Consider the following 21,568-nt stretch of genomic DNA (forward strand, 5'->3'; position numbering starts at 1 on the left):
AAACTAAAGTATTTTTCAAAGAAACCGACACACATCAATTATTGTTCAAAAGCTCCTTTCACCCAAAACATACATTCTCTGGCATCATAAAATCTCAGATTCTCCGTTTTCATAGGATATGTACTCAGAAGACCGACTTTGAGTCAGCATGTACATTGGTATTTAGCAAACTAAGGGAAAGGGGATACTCCAAACGCTATCTACGACGTATAAAAAACAACACTCTAGCTGAGCTTGCCGCCAAAGAAACAAATAATATACAATCAGCACATAAAACCAAAATTTGTGGCCATCCAAGATGTCAAACATGCAAAATCTTAGACATATCCGACCATTTCCATAACAAAACATCTGGCACAAAATTCCCAATATTAGACCAACTTTCATGCAGTAGTTCAAACATAATTTATCTAATCTCATGCAGAAAATGTGACAAGCAATACGTAGGGGAGACTCAAAATGCACTTAGGGAAAGAATTAACGGTCACCGGTCTGACAGAGCCTCAAATTTATTTTCTTTTTTCTTCAGAAACAATACCAGAATACCAGAAGCACCACCCAAGGAAGACCTGGTGGAGGTTGGTGGAAGCCCGGTGGTGGTTGGTGGAAGCCTGGTGGTGGTTGGAATCTGCTTCGTAGCTGTGGCCATTCCATTGGTAGTTGAGTTGGCGTGGGAAGGAGTGGGCGTCTGGTGCGGGGCCTATATCCATGTTCCAGTAGTGGTGGGGTTGGGGGAAAAAACTGCTTGTGTGGACGTGCAAATGGGACAAGATAAGAAAGCTGTAATGACGAGATACAGTAGAGATTGAAGAGAAGAGGGGGGGGGGGAAATAAAATGTATCTATATAGAATGTTGTGCAGTATTTGTTTACTGTGGTATTTGTTCTAAGAAATGGAAAATGCGAGACAAAAAGTAAATTAGCAGAGAGACAAGGTTAGATATTCGACGTGTGTGAGTAGATTGGTAGAAGAGCTCGTGCTCAAGCGTGTACTGATTTCACAATATGTACTGGTAACGTAACGGAATGAAACTAGAAATATAACACGTATGAAACAAAGGGAAATCGTTTGAACTTTGAGGTTTATTAATTACACAGTATAGTATATTGTGTAATGTCAATTGTTCAATTTAAAACTATTAACAGATATAAAAATATAAAGAGAGAAAAAGAATCTTACATATAATATAGATGGGTCGTTCCTCGATTATATCGCGATGCACATTTCGGAGTGGTATCCTTTATCAAGCGATGATAGTCTAACCCAAATGAAAGTGATTGTGAGTCTTACAGTCCCGATCTCAGAACTGAGCATACTAGAAAATACCAGGCCCTGAGTTCACAAATCATTCTCAGACTTACGTTAAGAATTTACTCATAATTCATTGCCTTATTTTAAATAACATATATAGCCCTTTATATAACGTTTAAAGTATCAAATACATCAATAATAAACTATATGCAAAGTTTTGTGTTAGGGCAGGTGATTGTTGCCGAGGATTTAGGGTTAGCCCTGTTAACATCTCGTGACCTTGACGAAATCTGCAGGTGGCCTTAATATTTAGATCTACCTTGACAAGGAGAGTGAAGAAATAAAGATATTAACCGAATGTTTGCCTCAAAATTTCAAATTTTGGCGTAACCAGAAAAATGGTTGCGGGTTTATGCTCTGCGTAACCATTTTCTTTGGTTACGTCAGATGACCATTGCGTAACCAATTGGTTACATAAAATGGTTGCGCTGCTTTCATGTTTTATCCAGATTTAAATGGTGCTATTATTCATTTCCACTTGCAGTGAATGTATTTTTTTAAAGAAATAACTTGACTAATTAATATTCTTTTATATTTAATATTATATATTTTGAGGTTAAGTGTTTATGACTTAAATCCCACGGTGTCCCCATTTAAAAAATAAAACGTTAGAAAAAAAAAATGTTCCACTTCACTAAATCCCTATCCATTTTAATAATGAGGGGAATCAGTTCTAAAAATTACAAATGGATTTTCGTTTTTGTATCATATCTGACCTTCAAAAACCAGGAATGGTAGCTACCGCATTGTTTTCGGTCACTGAAGACTACATGCGTACTTCATATTACACTTGTCACTTGCAATCATTCATCCAAGCACGTAGCATGAGATAGCCTCACTCATAGGTAGTGACTGATTGACAAACAGTATTTATAAACCTCGGCACTCTATACACAAAGTCTCAAAAGGAAACAGAATAGTTTGATGCCATGAAATAATATTAAAATAGACAGGGCAGTAAAATAGTTTACATTATCGCTGGAGCGATGCAGGGGAGGGGGTCAAAGTTGACGACATACATACGGCATGGCTATAGTGAAAACTGAAAGGAACGCGTGTAGTAAATTCTTTGGAAATATAGCCGACATGTTAAATAGTCAAACTCATTTCTCATTTTGTGTTTGAAAATCCAAAGGTACGCTTTCAAATATTTATGGCATATAATCATTTAAAGAATTAGGGGTGAGGGGCATTTTTAAATCAACCTGCTTGCAACTGGTCAATAGCCTACGTGGTGTCAAAATACGTGATCTGTCAAAGTACCTCTAATAGTAAGTGCAGGAGGACCGCACTACACGTAAAACAAAAATCTACAAGATAAACCTGCGGACAAGACAGAAAATAGACATTGCACTAATAAACAAATATCAAATCAAGTGAATGGATCTGGGGGCCAGTAGTGACACAGACTTCACTCAAATTTGAAATGAAATGAAATGGGGTTTAATGTCCTACTGTTTTGCTCCTATACTGGGCTAATGAAGACGGGCATACGCCATACAGTGTGCTAAGAGGGAAATTTTGCCCGGGCAGCGGCACTATCGCCTACTCTTATATCGAATTCCAACTGCCAAGGGATCTTTAACGTGCATTCCAATGTATACACGGGACCTCAGTTTTTCGTCTCATCCGAAGGACTAGACAGCTGTCCTTGTCAGACCCTCTTTCCTGCACCACTGACAAGGGGAAACCACGTAGGAAAATCAGGATGAACTTTCTCGGCCAATGCAGGGATCGAACACCCGACCTCCAGGCTAGCGAGCCAGCGTCTTAACCACCTAGCCGCCGTGGCTCCCACTCAAATTTGAAAACAATCAGGAATACAAAAAGGATGTAACAGAAATAATGCGACCGATCTTGACAGTGGTCGTCTCCTCAATGGCGATAGTCTGCCAGTTGACGTCATGAGTTAGAACGTCAAATAATTTTAACAATAAGGGCGATAATCCGGATAGAATCTCGGAAAACGCTAAAATAATAAGTGTAGTGAGCAAACAGGAGCAAAACCCGACAACGAGAACATTCTGCAGTACGAAGGGTTAAAACTCTACTCTAATAGTAAGTGCAGGAGGACCGCACTACACGTAAAACAAAAATCTACAAGATAAACCTGCGGACAAGACAGATGGAGGAATGAAATGCCAAGAATGAATGAATGGAGTTTGTGCTATAATACAAATAATTTAGACCTGTGTCACAAGTCATCCTGTATAAAAATTGATCAAATTTGAATAAATCTGTTAATGAAATTTGTTAACGTAACCGATATTTCAATTTGCGTAACCAGGAAATCGGTCGCGTGTTTTTGAGGTGGCGTGACCGCACGTAACCGATTGGTATCGTTCGCGTGAAATTTCGTGGCCTGAAAATGACCAAAGTATTGTGCTAATGAGACATTAGAACTCCATTTGTATCCTATGTTTCTTAGAAAGATATGTTATTAAGTTCTTACCTGTTTCTTCATCTGTTTCTTCTGATACTTTACGTTTCTTCGTTATCATACTTTCACTGTTGATATTCTCTTTTCCACTATAACAAGCCAACAGTGAGGCTGATGTCCCCCGCCGAAATTGCAAAATAAATAGATGACACATATTAATTAATCGCACATTTATTTTTTTCACTAAGTTTCATCACTCTCTATCAGATAGAATCAAGATTATCTTGTCCCAAACCATCGACAAATGAAATCGATTAGCTCTGCTTAGCTTCAGCTCGAAATGTTAATTATTGAACTCAGTCAAGACATTCACCTAATGAACATCTACATATACATCAAGTTTAAACATTCACCTAATAGACACCTATGCCAAGTTTGAACATTCTACCTCAATTAGAAGGAGAGTTATTGTGTTCCAAAGTTTCTACCAATCAAATTGCTTATCACTCTGCTTACCCTCAGCAAAAAATGTTCATTATCGAACTTAGTTAAGGTATTCATATAATAAATCTATACACCAAGTTTCATCAATCTCACTTAATTAGAACTAAAGTTATCGTGTCCCAAAGCATCAACCAATCAAATTGCTTATCTCTGCTTACCCTAAGCGGAAAATGCTCATCTTCGAACTCCATCAAGGCATTGACCTAATCAACACATACACCAAGTTTGAACATTCTAGCTCAATTAGGAAGAGAGTTATCGTGCCCCAAAGTATCAACCAATCAAATTGCTTATCTCTGCTTACCCTAAGCGGAAAATGCTCATCTTCGAACTCCATCAAGGCATTGACCTAATAAACACATACACCAAGTTTGAACATTCTAGCTCAATTAAAAGTTATCGTGTCCCAAAGCATCAACCAATCAAATTGCTTATCTCTGCTTACCCTAAGCGGAAAATGCTCATCTTCGAACTCCATCAAGGCATTGACCTAATCAACACATACACCAAGTTTGAACATTCTAGCCCAATTAGGAAGAGAGTTATCGTGTCCCAAAGCATCAACCAATCAAATTGCTTATCTCTGCTTACCCTAAGCGGAAAATGCTCATCTTCGAACTCCATCAAGGCATTGACCTAATAAACACATACACCAAGTTTGAACATTCTAGCTCAATTAGGAAGAGAGTTATTGTGTCCCAAAAAGTGTGACGGACAGACGGACGGACAGACAGACAGACGGACGAACCCATTTTAATAGTCCCCTGCTTTCTTCGAAAGGCGGGGGACAACAAAGTTTACAAACAATTGAAATACTACTGTAAATACTCACCACTCAGACTAGAGAGTGAGAGAGAGAGAGAGAGGAAGGGAGAGAGAGAGAGAGAGAGAGATGGGGTTTAATGTCCACTTGACACAAACCAGGTCATTTTGGGACTAACATATGATTCAATTTTATTTCAATAATTTGCTTGCGCGTAGGTGTCTTTAGCTGTGGGAGGAAACTGGATTACCCGGAGAAAACCCACGAGGTGGTCCTTGTCATGTACAATCAGCAAATACCACACCAGTTCACTCAATGACAGACCATATGATACAGCGCTCACCACTCAGACTAGAGAGTAAACAAACACGGTTGATCTCACAACATGTAATATTTTAATCCATACCATCAACAAATAAACTGACAGATTATCCCAGTGATGGGATTTTACCCGTATATTCCGGACTTGTCCGAATCTTTTTTCGAAACGCCCAAAATTGTCCGACCGGGAATATGCCCAATCGGACATCAAGACATGGTGAATAATATTCAAATTCCACAATTAATATAGTGTACTGAGTGTATAACTACCGTGCAACCCGATTATCGTTGATAATAGGCTGGATTGATTAGGTAATTAAGTGATCGACTATTTATCGTGTTATATCGTCTTACACACCCACCTTGGTTAACTACTATTCTGCCTTGATTGGCTGAACTAATTCTTTATCGGACAATTCATCAAATCAATCCTGAACAGAAGTCATTGCTTCTCCTTTGTCGGACGATATATCAATCCAATAAGAGTGATTAGAAACTTAATCTGATTAACCCGTGATTTCTCCATTGACCATTGTCTCACATTTTAATCTCCTTTGTGTCGGACAATAACACGTAGAAATTAGTCATATATGTCACATATCATGATAGTATATAACACCTCAAACCAACATACATTGTATCTGATAACTTGTCTGTGATATATTTTCGGTGGAAGCCGAAGTTAAATAAAGATATTTCACACACATGGCGCTTATAGAGTTCAGTAATTAAAATGAAAGAACAAATCTTGCGAGACACGTGAAATTAAGAGATGTATACGTGCTGAATCCAATATGCCTGATGTTCGAGAAAAGATTCTATTTTGATAGCATATTGTCGGATTTATGATCATATTTTGAAGGGGGTTTATGTCTTTAAATAAATAAATAAACATGCTAAGAAATGTTGACGAATATTTTGATTGGAATGACGTAAGTAGTTAATTGTTTTAGACGATAGCGCGTGCTACAGTCGAATGCAATTATTTAGAAGTTGGTTACACTCGCTCATTAGGGCGTCGTTAACTACGGTTTACGGCCAAATAAATTTCGGGATGTCATTTTTTTACCTTCCGTATATAAATCGAAACGGAGTATCAAACGAATTCTATAGTATTACGATGTCATGTAATTTTGTAGGAATATTATTGACATAAATTTGATTACCGTACGGGTTTTAAACATGAAATATAACGAGGTGCACCTATTTTTTTTTTTACATATGAATTTGAATATATTTTGTTGACACATGATTCTTAATTGTGTTTTGAAAACGTCTGCTTAAATTACGGTAAGAGTTATGCCCCTTTATTTTCGGGAAAAAATGTCCGACATGAAATTTTTTGAAATCCCATCACTGGATTATCCCCACAGAGCAATAAGCAGTTCCCATGTTAAACATTACGGTATTGTTAATAACTGTGCAAAAGTTTCAACACAATTCATCAAAGAATATGAAAACATTTGCAATATCATATTACGACTTGGTTTAATTGGTTAATTTTTGAAAGATTCAACTTTTATTGCACAAATGAACTAAAGAGTTAAAATGGTGTTGGAGAGCATGCTAATGGGGAAGATGTTGCTTCTCTGACTCTCCTTCAAGCTACTCCACTAGTATAGGAATGACATCATCCAAGGTCATGAGATGTAAGCAGGGTTAGGGCATGTTATTGTTGCCGAGGATTGTGGGTTAGGGTTAGCACTAGCCCTGTTTACATCTCGTGACCTATGACAAAATCTGCAGGTGTGCATGTGAAATAGATCTAGCCGTGGTCCCATCTCATTATTCTCCTGTATGAAACCTAGTAATAAACACCTGATCTAATTAACTACTATAGAAACCATAAATACAGGACAACAACTTTCATCCAATAAAACCCAGGGGATAATTACTGTCGAAATGCATACTCCTTGCAGTGTTTTGTTTGATTAGACCTCAAACACAGGAGACATTTGATTGGACAATGAGAATGGACATGCTCCGTCAAAAACTCAAGTTTTCAGTCTCAATACAGCAATGGCTAGAGAGGGATTTCTCTGGCCCTTGCTTCAGGTCGAAATGTATCTTACCTATCTGGAATCCTGATGATTTCTTTCTTCTCATGTTTCAATTTGCGTATTTTCGCTTGGAGATTTTCATTTTCTGTTCTTAACTCGTCTAGCTCTTTCTTGAGTTTATCGTTATCTTCTTGAAGATATTTATTCTCTGCTTCAATCATACAGACGGTATATTTATCTATAACACCACTGGCTGTTCCTACATCTACCAATACCTGTTCTACTGGTCTCGTCGGTTTCACTGGTTCACCTGAAAATCATGTTAAACATCTTGTTAAAGATACATTATGTAAGATTTAGATAAAGAGCTGGCCATTCTTACTATAATAGGTCAAAAGTAGATAATGCAAAATGAACAATTTGAAAATTTAATTCAAATTACTTTATTGCGAGCCGAGATATTAGCCTTTGAAGGTTTGACAAGATGTGTGCAATAATTTTAACCAACGTACTGGTTGTTTGAAGTTAAGTCTTGCTCCTCCATTTTTAGCTTAAATCAAAATATGGCTGAACTGTTCTAATCTATTTAATATCTGATCCAACGCATGCATTAACCAAGATATTAGCAATTCAATTCTAGGCTAGCCTCTTCCTTACCAACGTTGGCAAAATAATAAACAAAGTCTTGATTATCCATTTTTACATCAAATTATCCATCATAAAATGTATTCAAATCCACTAAATATCGCAGGCTAGCGATGCCATCTAGAGTTGATTATGGTCTGGATAGTCTAATTAATAATTTAGATAACATTTCAGGCCTAAACAAAGCCCTGCAATAGACAGATTTAGCTCTTGCATTGTATAATGTATGATTAATGTGTGGTAAATAAAATAGATACTTACATGTGGTTGTATCTAAATCTTCACCTTGTCTTCTCAATTGATCTTTTAATCTGTTTATAACACCATCTTTATATTGTACAGTATCAACTAAACCAGCCTCTCTATAATATAAACATCCAAACATGATTTATATATACTCAGCCAAATTAAAAACTTGACACTCGGGATTTTTGCGACTAGATTTTTAATATTTGGTTTAAGGCAACTATTTTAGTGTTATGTTGTGCACAGACGACCTTGACATCAACAGAATGCAAGAATACGTCTCGCCGAAAGTCCTTGACATTGATAACGTTCGTGATGTCCCAGTACCCCCCAAAATGAAATTCACAGACTTGGAGAACAATCGGAATAAAGTGTTTAGTAACGGTTGTGGCCTCCTCTAGCGTCTCGTACTGCCACACAACGTCTTCTCATGGATCTCAGAACATTAGTAAACACTACCCGAGGAAGACGTCGCCACTGCGCAGCAAGAGCATGTTGAAGGTCCTGCATCGTCAGTGGTGGATTCACTTGCTGACGAACACGTCGACCCAGTTCGTCCCAGATGTGTTCAATAGGATTAAGGTTGGGGCTAAGCGACGGCCAATCCAGGACTTGGACACCGGCATTTCCTAAAAAATTCTGGGTACCAATTGCTGTATGGGGTCGAGCATTGTCTTGTTGAAACGTTAGTCCAGGCCCATGTCTCTGCATAAACGGAAGAAGAACAGGTTGCAAAATCTGATCTCTGTACTGGACAGCATTTAAGTTCCCTTGGACAACAACAAGAGGAGAACGTCCATGTGCACAAAAAGAACCCCAAACCATGATGCTACCGCCACCAAATCGGTCAACTTCTCTGACGCATACTTGAGCGTAACGTTCACCTCGTCTGCGGTACACTCGGACCCTGCCATCGGCAAATCTCAATGTGAATTCCACTGTCTTTGAGTAAATCTTATGTGTCTTGTGATCCACGTGACTTTACAATTTTATGAAATTAAAGGCTTCTTAATACTTACTATCGTTAGAAACACTTTAAAATTTATTTGACTTACCAGAAATTTTTTTTTGTTGAAATTGTTGACATCGGCATGACAACGAACAAAAAGGCTAAATAGTTTGTTCATAAAACCCCCACATAAAGCACAACTCACTTTTTTTCAAATTCGATTCCTTCTTTATTGTGTGAATATTTCAGTTGATAAATTTCACGATACATGGCTGCATTACTTTCTTCTAATGTGGCCCATTTTTCTATAAAAATATACAGTTATAAAATTAATTGTAAGCCTACTATATATCAAACAAAACAACATCAATATTCTGGATATGTATACCAAAGGTGGCATGAGGCATCACATTGTAACGAAAATTGAAAATCGAACGATAATTAACTTTTTTACATTCAAATTAACGTGAAAAATGACGCATGCAAAATTGCTTATTTCTCGGCAACTGCGCATATTACAATCTAATTTTGACATACATTGTCCTCGTATGGATTAATGCTACAAAATTATGAAAGTTGCGTAGAAATAATTTAAAATATGAAGGCGATGAATGGGTTGTAAATAGCTGATTTTTACTCCTATTTTTCACCCTTAAATCAAAATGGCACACATACAAAACCTTGCGCGGAAAAAGACCTCCCGACCCGTCATAATTTAAATTTTAGGCAAAATCACGTCACTTCCGGTACCGACAGAAAACATTATAGGTAGAAACAAGTTGAGAATTTGCACCAAGGAGTATATGAGCTTTTGTTTTATACAAATCAGGCAATAAATAATTAATTTAGAACCCATAAACTGTAATAAAAATGCGAAAAGTCTTAAAAAGTGATCCTGACGAAATTGGTTATTTCTTTGCAAGAGAAGATGCTAGAAGGTATTTTTGGAAATATTTATGATCGTATTGATCCAATCTATATTTCCATTGGAATGAAATATAATGTTAAACGAATACTAAATATAACTCACTTCAAAAAAATATTTGTTTTGAAGGCTAAAAATACAGTTTTTGCTAACATTGCATTACTTCCGGTGAGAATGAAAATGTTAAATTAGTTTTATGAAATCAGAAATGGCATAAGGCATCACATGGTGGAAATTTTATGAAAATCGAATAATAATTGACACTGTTATAGTACAAAAACCTTGAAAAGTGACTAGTAGAAAATCGTCTATTTCTCTGCAACCTTACAAGTTAGAACCCATTTTGTGGTATCTGTATGGTCGTATGGGTTCATTCTATTTGTTGATTGAAATTAAATATCATACTTTTCAACAAATAACATATACGACTCATTTGAAAAAAATATCGGTTTTGAAGGCTAAAATTCAGTTTTTGCCCAAATGACGTCACTTCCGGCGACAGTAAAGGTGTTAAAATGGTTTAATCTAGTCAAACGTGGCATTGGGCATCACATGGTGAAAGAAAATTGAATAATAATTGATTCTTGTACAGGCAAAATAACACGAAATGTGACTCGTGCAAAATTGTCTATTTCTCGGCAACTGCTGATATTACAAACTAATTTTGACATACATTCTCTTTGTATTGGTTATTGCTACGAGGTTATGAAAGTTACGATGAAATATTTTGAAATATGAAGACGGTGGATGGGTTGTAAATAGCTTATTTTTACACCTTTTTTCGCCTTTTAATCTAAATGTCCCGAAAACGAAATCGAAATTAAAAAGATAGGTTGCCAGGCAACGAAACATACGCCCACAGCAACTAAATCGTCCGGGCAGTCAACAAGGGTTGTCGCATATTTTTACTTTTTTCGGTAATGAAACATTTATAATACACTAAAATCTGATTAAGAGCAACAACTCACGAAGTAATTATCAGAAAACTATTAGAATTTGTTTGGTTTAGAGCATCACAAGATTTTGCAAAGTGATCAAGGGCCATAACTTTGGCAGTAATTATCGGAAATCGTTGAAAATCAATAGGAATCTTCGTCTTATGACCTCAAACACTGTGTATAAATTTAAACTCAATCAGATATTAACTTTAGCCTCTAGAGCATCCACAAGATTTTTTGAAGTGATCAAGGGCCATAACTCTGGCAGTAATTATCGGAAATCGCTGAAAATCAATAGGCTTCTTCGTCTCATGACCTTATACACTGTGTATAAATTGAAAGTCAATCGGATATTAACTTTGGCCTCTAGAGCGTCCACAAGATTTTTCAAAGTGATCAAGGGCCATAACTCTGGCAGCAAATATTGGAAATCGCTGAAAATCAATAGGCTTCTTCGTCGCATGACCTTAAACACTGTGCATAAATTTAAAGTCAATCGAATATTAACTTTCGCTTCTAGAGCATCCACAAGATTTTTTGAAGTGATCAAGGGCCATAAGTCTGGCAGTAATTATCACAAATCGCTGAAAACCAATAGGCTTCATCATCTTATGACCTTAAACACTGTGTATAAATTTAATGTCAATCGGATGTTAACTTTAGCCTCTAGAGCATCCACAAGATTTTTTTGAAGTGATCAAGGGCCATAACTCTGGCAGTAATTATCGGAAATCGCTGAAAATCAATAGGCTTCTTCGTCTCATGACCTTATACACTGTGTATAAATTGAAAGTCAATCGGATATTAACTTTGGCATCTAGAGCGTCCACAAGATTTTTCAAAGTGATCAAGGGCCATAACTCTGGCAGCAAATATTGGAAATCGCTGAAAATCAATAGGCTTCTTCGTCTCATGACCTTAAACACTGTGCATAAATTTAAAGTCAATCGAATATCAACTTTCGCTTCTAGAGCATCCACAAGATTTTTTGAAGTGATCAAGGGCCATAAGTCTGGCAGTAATTATCACAAATCGCTGAAAACCAATAGGCTTCATCATCTTATGACCTTAAACACTGTGTATAAATTTAATGTCAATCGGATGTTAACTTTAGCCTCTAGAGCATCCACAAGATTTTTTTGAAGTGATCAAGGGCCATAACTCTGGCAGTAATTATCGGAAATCGTTGAAAATCAATAGGTTTCTTCATCTCATGACCTTAAACATTGTGTTTAAATTTAAAGTCAATCGGATATTAACTTTGGCCTTTAGAGCATCCACAAGATTTTTTGAAGTGATCAAGGGTGATAACTCTGGCAGTAATTATCGGAAATTGCTGAAAATCAATGGGCTTCTTCGTCTCATGACCTTAAACACCGTGTATAAATTTAAAGTCAATTGGATATTAACTTTGGCCTCTAGAGCGTCCACAAGATTTTTCAAAGTGATCAAGGGCCATAACTCTGGCAGTAATTATCAGAAATCGCTGAAAATCAATAGGCTTCTTTGTCTCAAAACCTTAAACACTGTGTATAAATTTAAAGTCAATCAGATATTAACTTTAGCCTCTAGAGCGTCCACAAGCAATTGTGGACGCCGGCCGGACAGGGGCGACGACAATATACGACCACATTTCAATGTGGTCGTATAAAAACTGAGTCCGATGATTTGTGTCCGTTTGCGTGGTGCATCCTTTTGGTAATATCAAATTTTGAAAAAATAATATTTGCTTTCAAAAAGTTGTACCGATCTGTCAAAATTGTAGTTTTTGCTGATTTTACGACACTTCCGGTGCCGACAGGAATCTTTACCGGTAACAAAAAAAAATGACATTTTGGACCACGCAGCATATGAACTTACTTTTGTACAAATCGAGTAATAAATAATTAATCTAGGACTAAAAAACTGAATTAGCCAATGGCTGCCAAGGAAAATTAATGAAAACAAAAAATGTTGACATTTTTAGTCAAATTGGATAACTCTTCAACCCTGGGTAAAATGCCATATAAAAATATTTAAATTTTCGAAATTCGGCGCTTAATATCTACGAAGATTCGTCGACAATCAAAAATAGCACAGCTATGTGCCTGGTCTCTGGCTATGTCAAAATGCATCATATGTTAAAATTCGATGGTTATTGTTAATACTACGTCATTTTAAAAAAAACCCCGATAACTTCGGCGATTTCGGACATTTCGCATTGTCACAGAATACCCAAAATAGCTTTAATCTCTAAGTCACACCTACTTTTCCAATCGTATCGATCCGACATGTAGTTTCTGAGATACAATCAAATTGGAAAAAAAAAAAAAAATAATAATAATAAGAATAATCTTAACAAAAACAATAGTGTTTCACACAAGCTACGTGAAACCCTAATTAGATTCAATTCCAGGTGAGACTATAATCTCTGTTTGAAGCATGAAACATGTTCTCATAAATCTCAAAATGCCATCATATTTTATTTATTTTCATTGATCATTATTCGTTCTAAAAAGCTAGATATATTTTTTCCATTCTGTCCACACATGCGTTGTGGTCTGAAATTCCTCTTGTCACTTGACTGTTGCTCTTTACAAATTCACACTAACTACTATTTATGGAATAACAATTACTGGTTTATTGACATGCAATGTGTCACCGATGAAACTCTTGTCTATATTAGGGCTGGGGTAATGGTAATGGAATGTAATCATTACATTTTTTTAAATAATGGAAGATTTCAAAAGTAATGAGTAATGGGAAATGTAATTAATTACATTCCAAAAATCACGTAATGGTCAATTACATTTCAATTACTTTTCAATTACAATTTATGGCATATACAGTGGACTCTGTCACATCCGATCTCTGATCACTCCGGATTGCTGTGACATCCGGTATGATTTTCATGTCCCGATTTATTTCCTTAATTTATTACTTCAGCCAAAAAATCGCTGGTAAAATCGAATTCTGTATGTTCCGGATTCCGAAATCAATCAGCCGCCCCGTCCCATAATTTCCAATGAATCGACACTGTATAATCCGTACTTCAAATGGTGGGTGTGAAGCATCCAATTATCGGTGAGATTAAAACTCAATGGGTGTGAAGCCAGAAAAGATTAACAAGTAATCACCAATCAGTTATCGGTGAGATTAAAACTGTGTTGATTACTTTGATCGGTAAAGCAGTGAACTTGAGTTGTTTTAAGGGAGTGGACAAAATCTACCTGCCAGTCAATTGGTCGGCCAATCGCAAAGCTTGAATGACAGGTGCCGTTTACTTTGATTGGCTTGAAAAACTGGACATACGACAGATTATAAATGACAATTGACTGAAGACGGGGACGATGAAGAATATACATTAACGACAGACTTGACCTATTCAAAATTCCTACGCATGCCCAACGACAATAAACACTTCGCACAGATTAAGGACGAAAAGATGATCGCAACAATTCATTTGTTAGAAGATGTTGCCCAGGACTCTGCCTTACAATATGCTTCCAGTAATCTTAACTAAGCAAACTACTTTAAACGATATTTATAAATATATTGTACGCATGCATTGATATTACATGTAAACGATTTTATGAATATATTGTACGCATGCATTGTTATTGTTAATTATTTAATATAAAATTTTGAAAGTACAGAAAAGTTTATCATTTATAAAGGGAATAGCATTCTGGTGATTCGAAGCTACAATATAAAAATACTTCCGGTTTTCGAAGTTACAGTATTTCCGGTTTTGGAGAAAGCTCGGTATTCCGAAGCGCTGTGTGATCCGAATTATTGTAACGATCCCGCACGATGTCGGATGTGACAGAGTCCACTGTATATATATTTCCAATATGACAAGCCTCAAATTTTATAGCACCAAAGAAGTAATCAAGTGTATCTGATACAAATCCAATTCATCATAATTCTAAAAAAAAAGATTTAAAGGGCTCCGGAAAATGTTCATAATTTTTTTAAATAAAGCAAGTAATTATGTCAACATATCCTTTCCATAAGTATAACCCAAACCCGAATGTCAATATTACCTGCAACAGGTAAATTTCAACATTAGTAATTTCTGCCATTATTCGTGGGTAGTCGTAACTTTCAGTATCTGTGACGTCATTTTAGTCCTTCTGCTGATATTCTAGTCTATATTTCTATGTGCAGAAGGACTAAAATGACGTCACGGATTGCTTATTGACGGAAAGTTACGACTACCCACGGAGAACGGCTGATTACTAATGTTGAAATTTACCTTTTGCAGGTAATATTGACATTCGGGTTCGGGTTATACTTATGGAAAGGATATGTTGACATAATTACATGCATTATTTAAAAAAAAAAATGATGTTTTTCCGGTGACCTTTAAATCAGTTTTAAAACCAGCGGCTGCCAGGCAGGATACGCCCACATTTTCGAGAGATGGATAGAGAACAAGCTAAAAAGAAAGTGATTTTTCCTACAATCAATGGCCATAATTCAGGAAATTACAATTCGATATGCGTAAATGTTTTTCCGGTGACCTTTAAATCAGTTTTAAAACCAGCGGCTGCCAGGCAGGATACGCCCACATTTTCGAGAGATGGATAGAGAACAAGCTAAAAAGAAAGTGATTTTTCCTACAATCAACGGCCATAATTCAGGAAATTACAATTCGACATGCGTAAATATCGAAAGGAACCGAGATCTTTGGGTTATAATCTTACATTTCAAGTTTCAACAAAATCAGATAAAAATATTGACCTCTATCGGGTCCACAACCTTGATATACCATATTTTTATGCTATTTGAGAACGAAGGGAGGCCATTTTGTCTGTCAGTTTTGGGCCAATTTTCACGAAATTCGAACTCATTCGACCATAGGGTGTAACGGTGATATAATAATACGTTTTTTTAAATCGGATAAAAATTATGACCTCTATAGGGTCCACAAGCTAAAAAAGCGATTTTCCGTACAATCAGGGGTCATAATTCAGTAAGTTACGGTCCGATATGCGCGAATATCGAAAGGAACCAAGATCTTTTGGTTATAAATTTACATTTCAAGTTTCAACAAAATTGGATAAAAATTGTGACCTCTATAGGGTCCACAACCTTGATATACCATATTTGTACGCTATTTGAGAACGAATGGCGGCCATTTTGTCTGTCAGTTTTGGGTCGATTTTCACGAAATTTGAACTCAACCGTCCTTAGGGTTTAACGGTAATATAACAATACGGTTTTTTTAATCGATAAAAATTATGACCTCTATAGGGTCCACAAGCCAAAAAACGCATTTTTACGTACAATCAGGGGCCATAATTCAGGAAGTTACGGTCCGATATGCGCGAATATCGAAAGGAACCAAGATCTTTGGGTTATAAACTTACATTTCAAGTTTCAACAAAATCGGATAAAAATTGTGACCTCTACAGTGTTCACAAGCTAAAAACGTGATTTTTCGTTCAATCAGGGGCCATAATCCATGAAGTTACAGTCCAATACATGCCAATATCAAAAGGAACCGAGATCTTAGGGTGATAAAGCTATATTTCAAGTTTCATTGAAATCGGATAAAAATTGTGACCTGTGACCTGTATTACTTTTTATGTAGGAACCTTTTTTAGACATGTAACTGTCAAGATCGGTCGCATTATTTCTGTTACATCCTTTTTGTATTCCTGATTGTTTTCAAATTTGAGTGAAGTCTGTGTCACTACAGGCCTGGGACTGTACAGCGCAGTGGACGCTTACGGCTGGCCCCCGAATGCAGTCACTTGATTTGATATTTGTTTATTTGTGCAATGTCTATTTTCTGTCTTGTCCGCAGGTTTATCTTGTAGATTTTTGTTTTACGTGTAGTGCGGTCCTCCTGCACTTACTATTAGAGTAGAGTTTTAACCCTTCGTACTGCAGAATGTTCTCGTTGTCGGGTTTTGCTCCTGTTTGCTCACTCAACTGGCAGACTATCGCCACTGAGGAGACGACCACTGTCAAGATTGGTCGCATTATTTCTGTTACATCCTTTTTGTATTCCTGATTGCTTTCAAATTTGAGTGGGAGCCACGGCGGCTAGGTGGTTAAGACGCTGGCTCGCTAGCCTGGAGGTCGGGTGTTCGATCCCTGCATTGGCCGAGAAAGTTCATCCTGATTTTCCGACGTGGTTTCCCCTTGTCAGTGGTGCAGGAAAGGGGGTCTGACAAGGACAGCTGTCTAGTCCTTCAGAGGTCCCGTGTATACATTGGAATGCACGTTAAAGATCCATCGACGTACAAAGCATGTATACGAACATTGATAATAACACAGGTATTGAAGCAGTTAGGAAAGCATTTCTTAGGAACCCGCAAGCATCCAGGCCGGACGAAGAAATCCTCAAACTACTCAACATTTGTCTGAGGAGGAATGACTTCGCTTTTAACGACCAAGTATACCTTCAGTCTTCCGGAACTGCGATGGGAAAACGATTTGCCCCGAGTTATGCAAATCTCTTCATGGCGGAGTGGGAAAGGGAAGTTCTGCCACTCTGTCCATTAAAACCAGATTTCTATGGGCGGTTTTTAGATGACGTTTTCATAGTCTGGACCTACCTACTTGACGAATTTTGGACGTTTTTCAACATTCTGAACAATCATCATCCATCTGTCAAATTAACCGCAAATGTAAGCCATAACAGCATAGATTTCCTTGATACTACCGTTTTTAAAAGTAACAACACCAAAATCACAGGCCAATTGGAAACTAAAGTATTTTTCAAAGAAACCGACACACATCAATTATTGTTCAAAAGCTCCTTTCACCCAAAACATACATTCTCTGGCATCATAAAATCTCAGATTCTCCGTTTTCATAGGATATGTACTCAGAAGACCGACTTTGAGTCAGCATGTACATTGGTATTTAGCAAACTAAGGGAAAGGGGATACTCCAAACGCTATCTACGACGTATAAAAAACAACACTCTAGCTGAGCTTGCCGCCAAAGAAACAAATAATATACAATCAGCACATAAAACCAAAATTTGTGGCCATCCAAGATGTCAAACATGCAAAATCTTAGACATATCCGACCATTTCCATAACAAAACATCTGGCACAAAATTCCCAATATTAGACCAACTTTCATGCAGTAGTTCAAACATAATTTATCTAATCTCATGCAGAAAATGTGACAAGCAATACGTAGGGGAGACTCAAAATGCACTTAGGGAAAGAATTAACGGTCACCGGTCTGACATAGTCACCAAAAAAGACAAACCTGTCTCAATTCATTTCAACCAACCAAATCATGACATTTCTGATCTCATTGTCACGCCAATAGAAAAGACCAAGAGCGACTTTGAAACTTCAGAAGAAATTAAAACGTTTAGGCTAACAAGAGAAAAATTCTGGATTGACAAATTGAAAACAACAGCCCCCCCCTAGGTTTGAATATTCATACGGCTAGCGCAATAGCTCCTTTTGTAGTTCCATTTAGCGCAACAGCAGCAAGTGCGTCCAAAATCATCAGGAAACACTATACTGATCTCCAAGAAAATCACCCGAAAATATTCACACAGAAACTTATAATTGCATATTCTAAAAATAAAAATCTGAACGACATCCTAGTGCACAGTAAATTAGATTAAATAAGACCAGTCTCCACCCTGACCCAAAACAAACCATATATCAAATCCTATGCCTAACCGTTAGTAAATAAAATCAATTACATATAAGAATCCCTAGCCCTAACCCGGTGACGTGGAACAAACACGATTTTTTAGAAAACACACTAATGTGGCTCTCTCCCGAGAGCCTCAAATTTATTTTCTTTTTTCTTCAGAAACAATAATACCAGAATACCAGAAGCACCACCCAAGGAAGACCTGGTGGTGGTTGGTGGAAGCCCGGTGGTGGTTGGTGGAAGCCTGGTGGTGGTTGGAATCTGCTTCGTAGCTGTGGCCATTCCATTGGTAGTTGAGTTGGCGTGGGAAGGAGTGGGCGTCTGGTGCGGGGCCTATCCATGTTCCAGTAGTGGTGGGGTTGGTAAAATAACCAGTATTTATTTTATGCTTTAGTCACCTTGATTATTTATAATAATCTAGCTGTCTAAATTACGATACGTGTATTTTACTTTGTAATTTATATACATGTACCTTAACACTAAGAACAAATATTATACGCTATAAGTATAAGATAAAGACAGATAATCTAGGCGTCCCCAGATATACATACACATTCACACCCTCAATAATAAATTACACAATATTACAATTAATACAAGTATAATAATATATTTATTGAAACAAAATGTTTACTTGGCCAAGTATAAGAAAAACAACTTACAGAGCTCTTTCGCAGAAATCCAGAAAAATCCAAGAATTCAACACAAAAACACAAATCAAGCAAGAGTTCACAAAACACAGATCACAAAACACAGGAATCAACTGTCTCTATATCACGTTGGGCGCCATTTTGTAGTAGGAGTTTTGACATCACAATATCACAATTAAAAGACTTTACACATGAGGGAAAAATATATTTAATCAACATTTACTTATGAAATATAAGGTTATTTAATTTCTATATATATATTATTATTAACTTGCTAATATTTACTTTAATAGTTTGGAATTATTTATATAGTTTAAAATGTCTAGTCCAGTCAAACAAATACAAAACCTACCTTGAAATAAATGATTAATTTGTGCTGTAATTAAGAAGAGCTGTTTAAAGATGGGTAGAAAATAGAAGAGTGAAGTTAGTAACCAAAATCAACAAAGCAGGTTTCCAAGGGAATGAAATCTACTCACTACCTTATAACAATAGCATTTTTAAACTTTAAACTAAAGTAAATATCACCACTGGAAAGAAAAGGCTAGCTGGATACTCAAGACAATAGAGACTGATTGAAATAGTTAAAGTGGTTATAACACCCTACTAAAATATTTAAAGGGGCTAAAACACCCTACTACAATAACTTTAACATGGGTGAGTTTTTAGCCTTTATTATTTTATTTGCAGACTGTCAACATAATTTTATTGCTAGTTCTTGTTCAGAGAAGAGCAGTTCTTGCATACACCCCTCAGAATACCCTATAAAACTATGTGATGCCTAGGATTCAAGTGGTTGCGATGTATATCGTTCTGACGTGTTGTCAATCATTGTCATTGTCAATTTTAGCATAATTTCCCGTTATCCTAGGCCCAAATCAGCTGCTATTTCACCTCCCCTAGTGACGATATCTTCAAACAATTTCTTGAGACTAATGACTCATTATCAGGCGGATCATGTTATTCAGAATTTGGGCAAACTTTGATTTAAATTGTCCACTTTAAAGTAAACACTGCAGAGACTCCCAGAGTGCAAAAAAACAAAACAAAATTGTCCACACTGCTTAGTTACGAATAATTTATGATGCCTGTTTATGACTGATTTTCTTCTGTTTTATATACATGTATTTCAGAGATGTGTTTGGATGAAGTTTGAAAATAGTGTGATGGTCATTTGAGCAGAATTTCTTGAAGATATTTGTCAATAAAGATTTGGGTTGAGGAAGATGGCTGAGCACAAAATGAAAAAAAAGTACACTGTAATATTTATATACGCAGTTATTCGCCTTGCTAAAACAGATCGGAGTTATATATTGTCCAATCGACGTTGTCTAATCCACCAACCAAAACGCAAGATTCACAAGCATGTTACAATGCTGTGTCGATACTGTTTTTTTCCCCCGTCTCGGAAGTGGTGTTTGGTAACTATGTTTTTAGGACAATTGTGATACTTAAGTGAATGGTGAACTTTGTGTCGTAAGGTGACGACTGTGATTAACTTTATAGTGAATTTTAAAGTGAACCTTAATTTCATGAAAACCCATGCTTTCTAACATGGCGGATCTCCATAGACATCATGAACTCTGTGAACCGTGAACTCTGTGAACTGTGAATTCCGTGACTTGTGAACTCTAATTATTGAATTAGAACTGTCAACAAAGAAAGCTGTCAACTTGTTTATGTTTATACTGTAACTCCTGTTTCTTGTATATGTTTATTTACATAAATATTCATTAATATTTCAAAGCCTTATCATTTCATTCAAGTGTTATCCGGTGATTTGATCGACTGTTGTCCTGTCAATTTGGTTTGCCAGCCCACTCCAAATAAACACGTCGTGTGGAGAGGGTTAACATCTTTTTTACCTACAACACCGCAGCATGCCGAGATGAGATTTGGGTAATCTTTTACTTCTTCACACTCTGGTCAAAATTGGTCAACCTGTGATCAGTAGATTTGAGTGGATATGGGAAAGCACAATAAATGAATAGGTACAAGCCTAAGTTCATATATTTTAGCCTGTCTCTGCATATGGGCATTCTTAGACTATCGTTGCTAATAATTCAGACTCAGAATTTTGTCGAACATCAACTCAATATAAATACTGTATTTATAACATATCGTCTTGTCATTTGTTCTATTACTCAGCCTTTAGTAGTTAGGTATTGAACATACTTTTGGGTGGTCTAAAATGAGATATTTCAAGAAACACATTTTCTTGTACAAGATTTTAGGGTGGTCTAAATAAGCAACTGTGAGGAACACATTTTCTTGCGCATGATTTTTGGGTGGTCAATTAAGCAACTGTGAAGA

General features: G+C 36.6%; 2 protein-coding genes and 1 long non-coding RNA gene across 6 annotated transcripts in view; 2 read left to right on the forward strand and 1 right to left on the reverse strand.

The window, feature by feature from the left end:
* Positions 1–8,208, forward strand: part of LOC126832539 (uncharacterized) — a 96,484-nt gene extending 88,276 nt beyond the window's left edge. For all 4 annotated transcript variants that reach the window (XM_056103418.1, XM_056103419.1, XM_056103420.1 and 1 more), the window contains one exon: positions 530–8,208. The gene's annotated coding sequence lies outside the window, so the exon portion shown is untranslated. The remainder of the gene's footprint in view (positions 1–529) is intronic.
* The window catches only part of LOC126832573 (uncharacterized), a 79,481-nt gene that overhangs the window by 28,942 nt on the left and 28,971 nt on the right, over positions 1–21,568 (reverse strand). The window lies entirely within an intron of this gene.
* Positions 15,279–20,994, forward strand: LOC130010346 (uncharacterized). The gene is made up of 3 exons (XM_050563377.2): positions 15,279–18,963; positions 19,568–19,912; positions 20,389–20,994. The coding sequence occupies exon 1, from the start codon at positions 17,225–17,227 to the stop codon at positions 18,365–18,367; it is 1,143 nt and encodes a 380-aa protein (XP_050419334.1). The 5' UTR covers positions 15,279–17,224; the 3' UTR covers positions 18,368–18,963; positions 19,568–19,912; positions 20,389–20,994.

The sequence above is a fragment of the Patella vulgata genome, chromosome 9 (genome assembly GCF_932274485.2).
Source record: "Patella vulgata chromosome 9, xgPatVulg1.2, whole genome shotgun sequence".
In the NCBI taxonomy this organism is placed as follows: domain Eukaryota; kingdom Metazoa; phylum Mollusca; class Gastropoda; family Patellidae; genus Patella; species Patella vulgata.

Coding starts and splice junctions, on each gene's coding strand:
- LOC130010346 (XM_050563377.2), top strand. CDS start 17,225: ATGTATACGAACATTGATAATAACACAGGTATTGAAGCAGTTAGGAAA.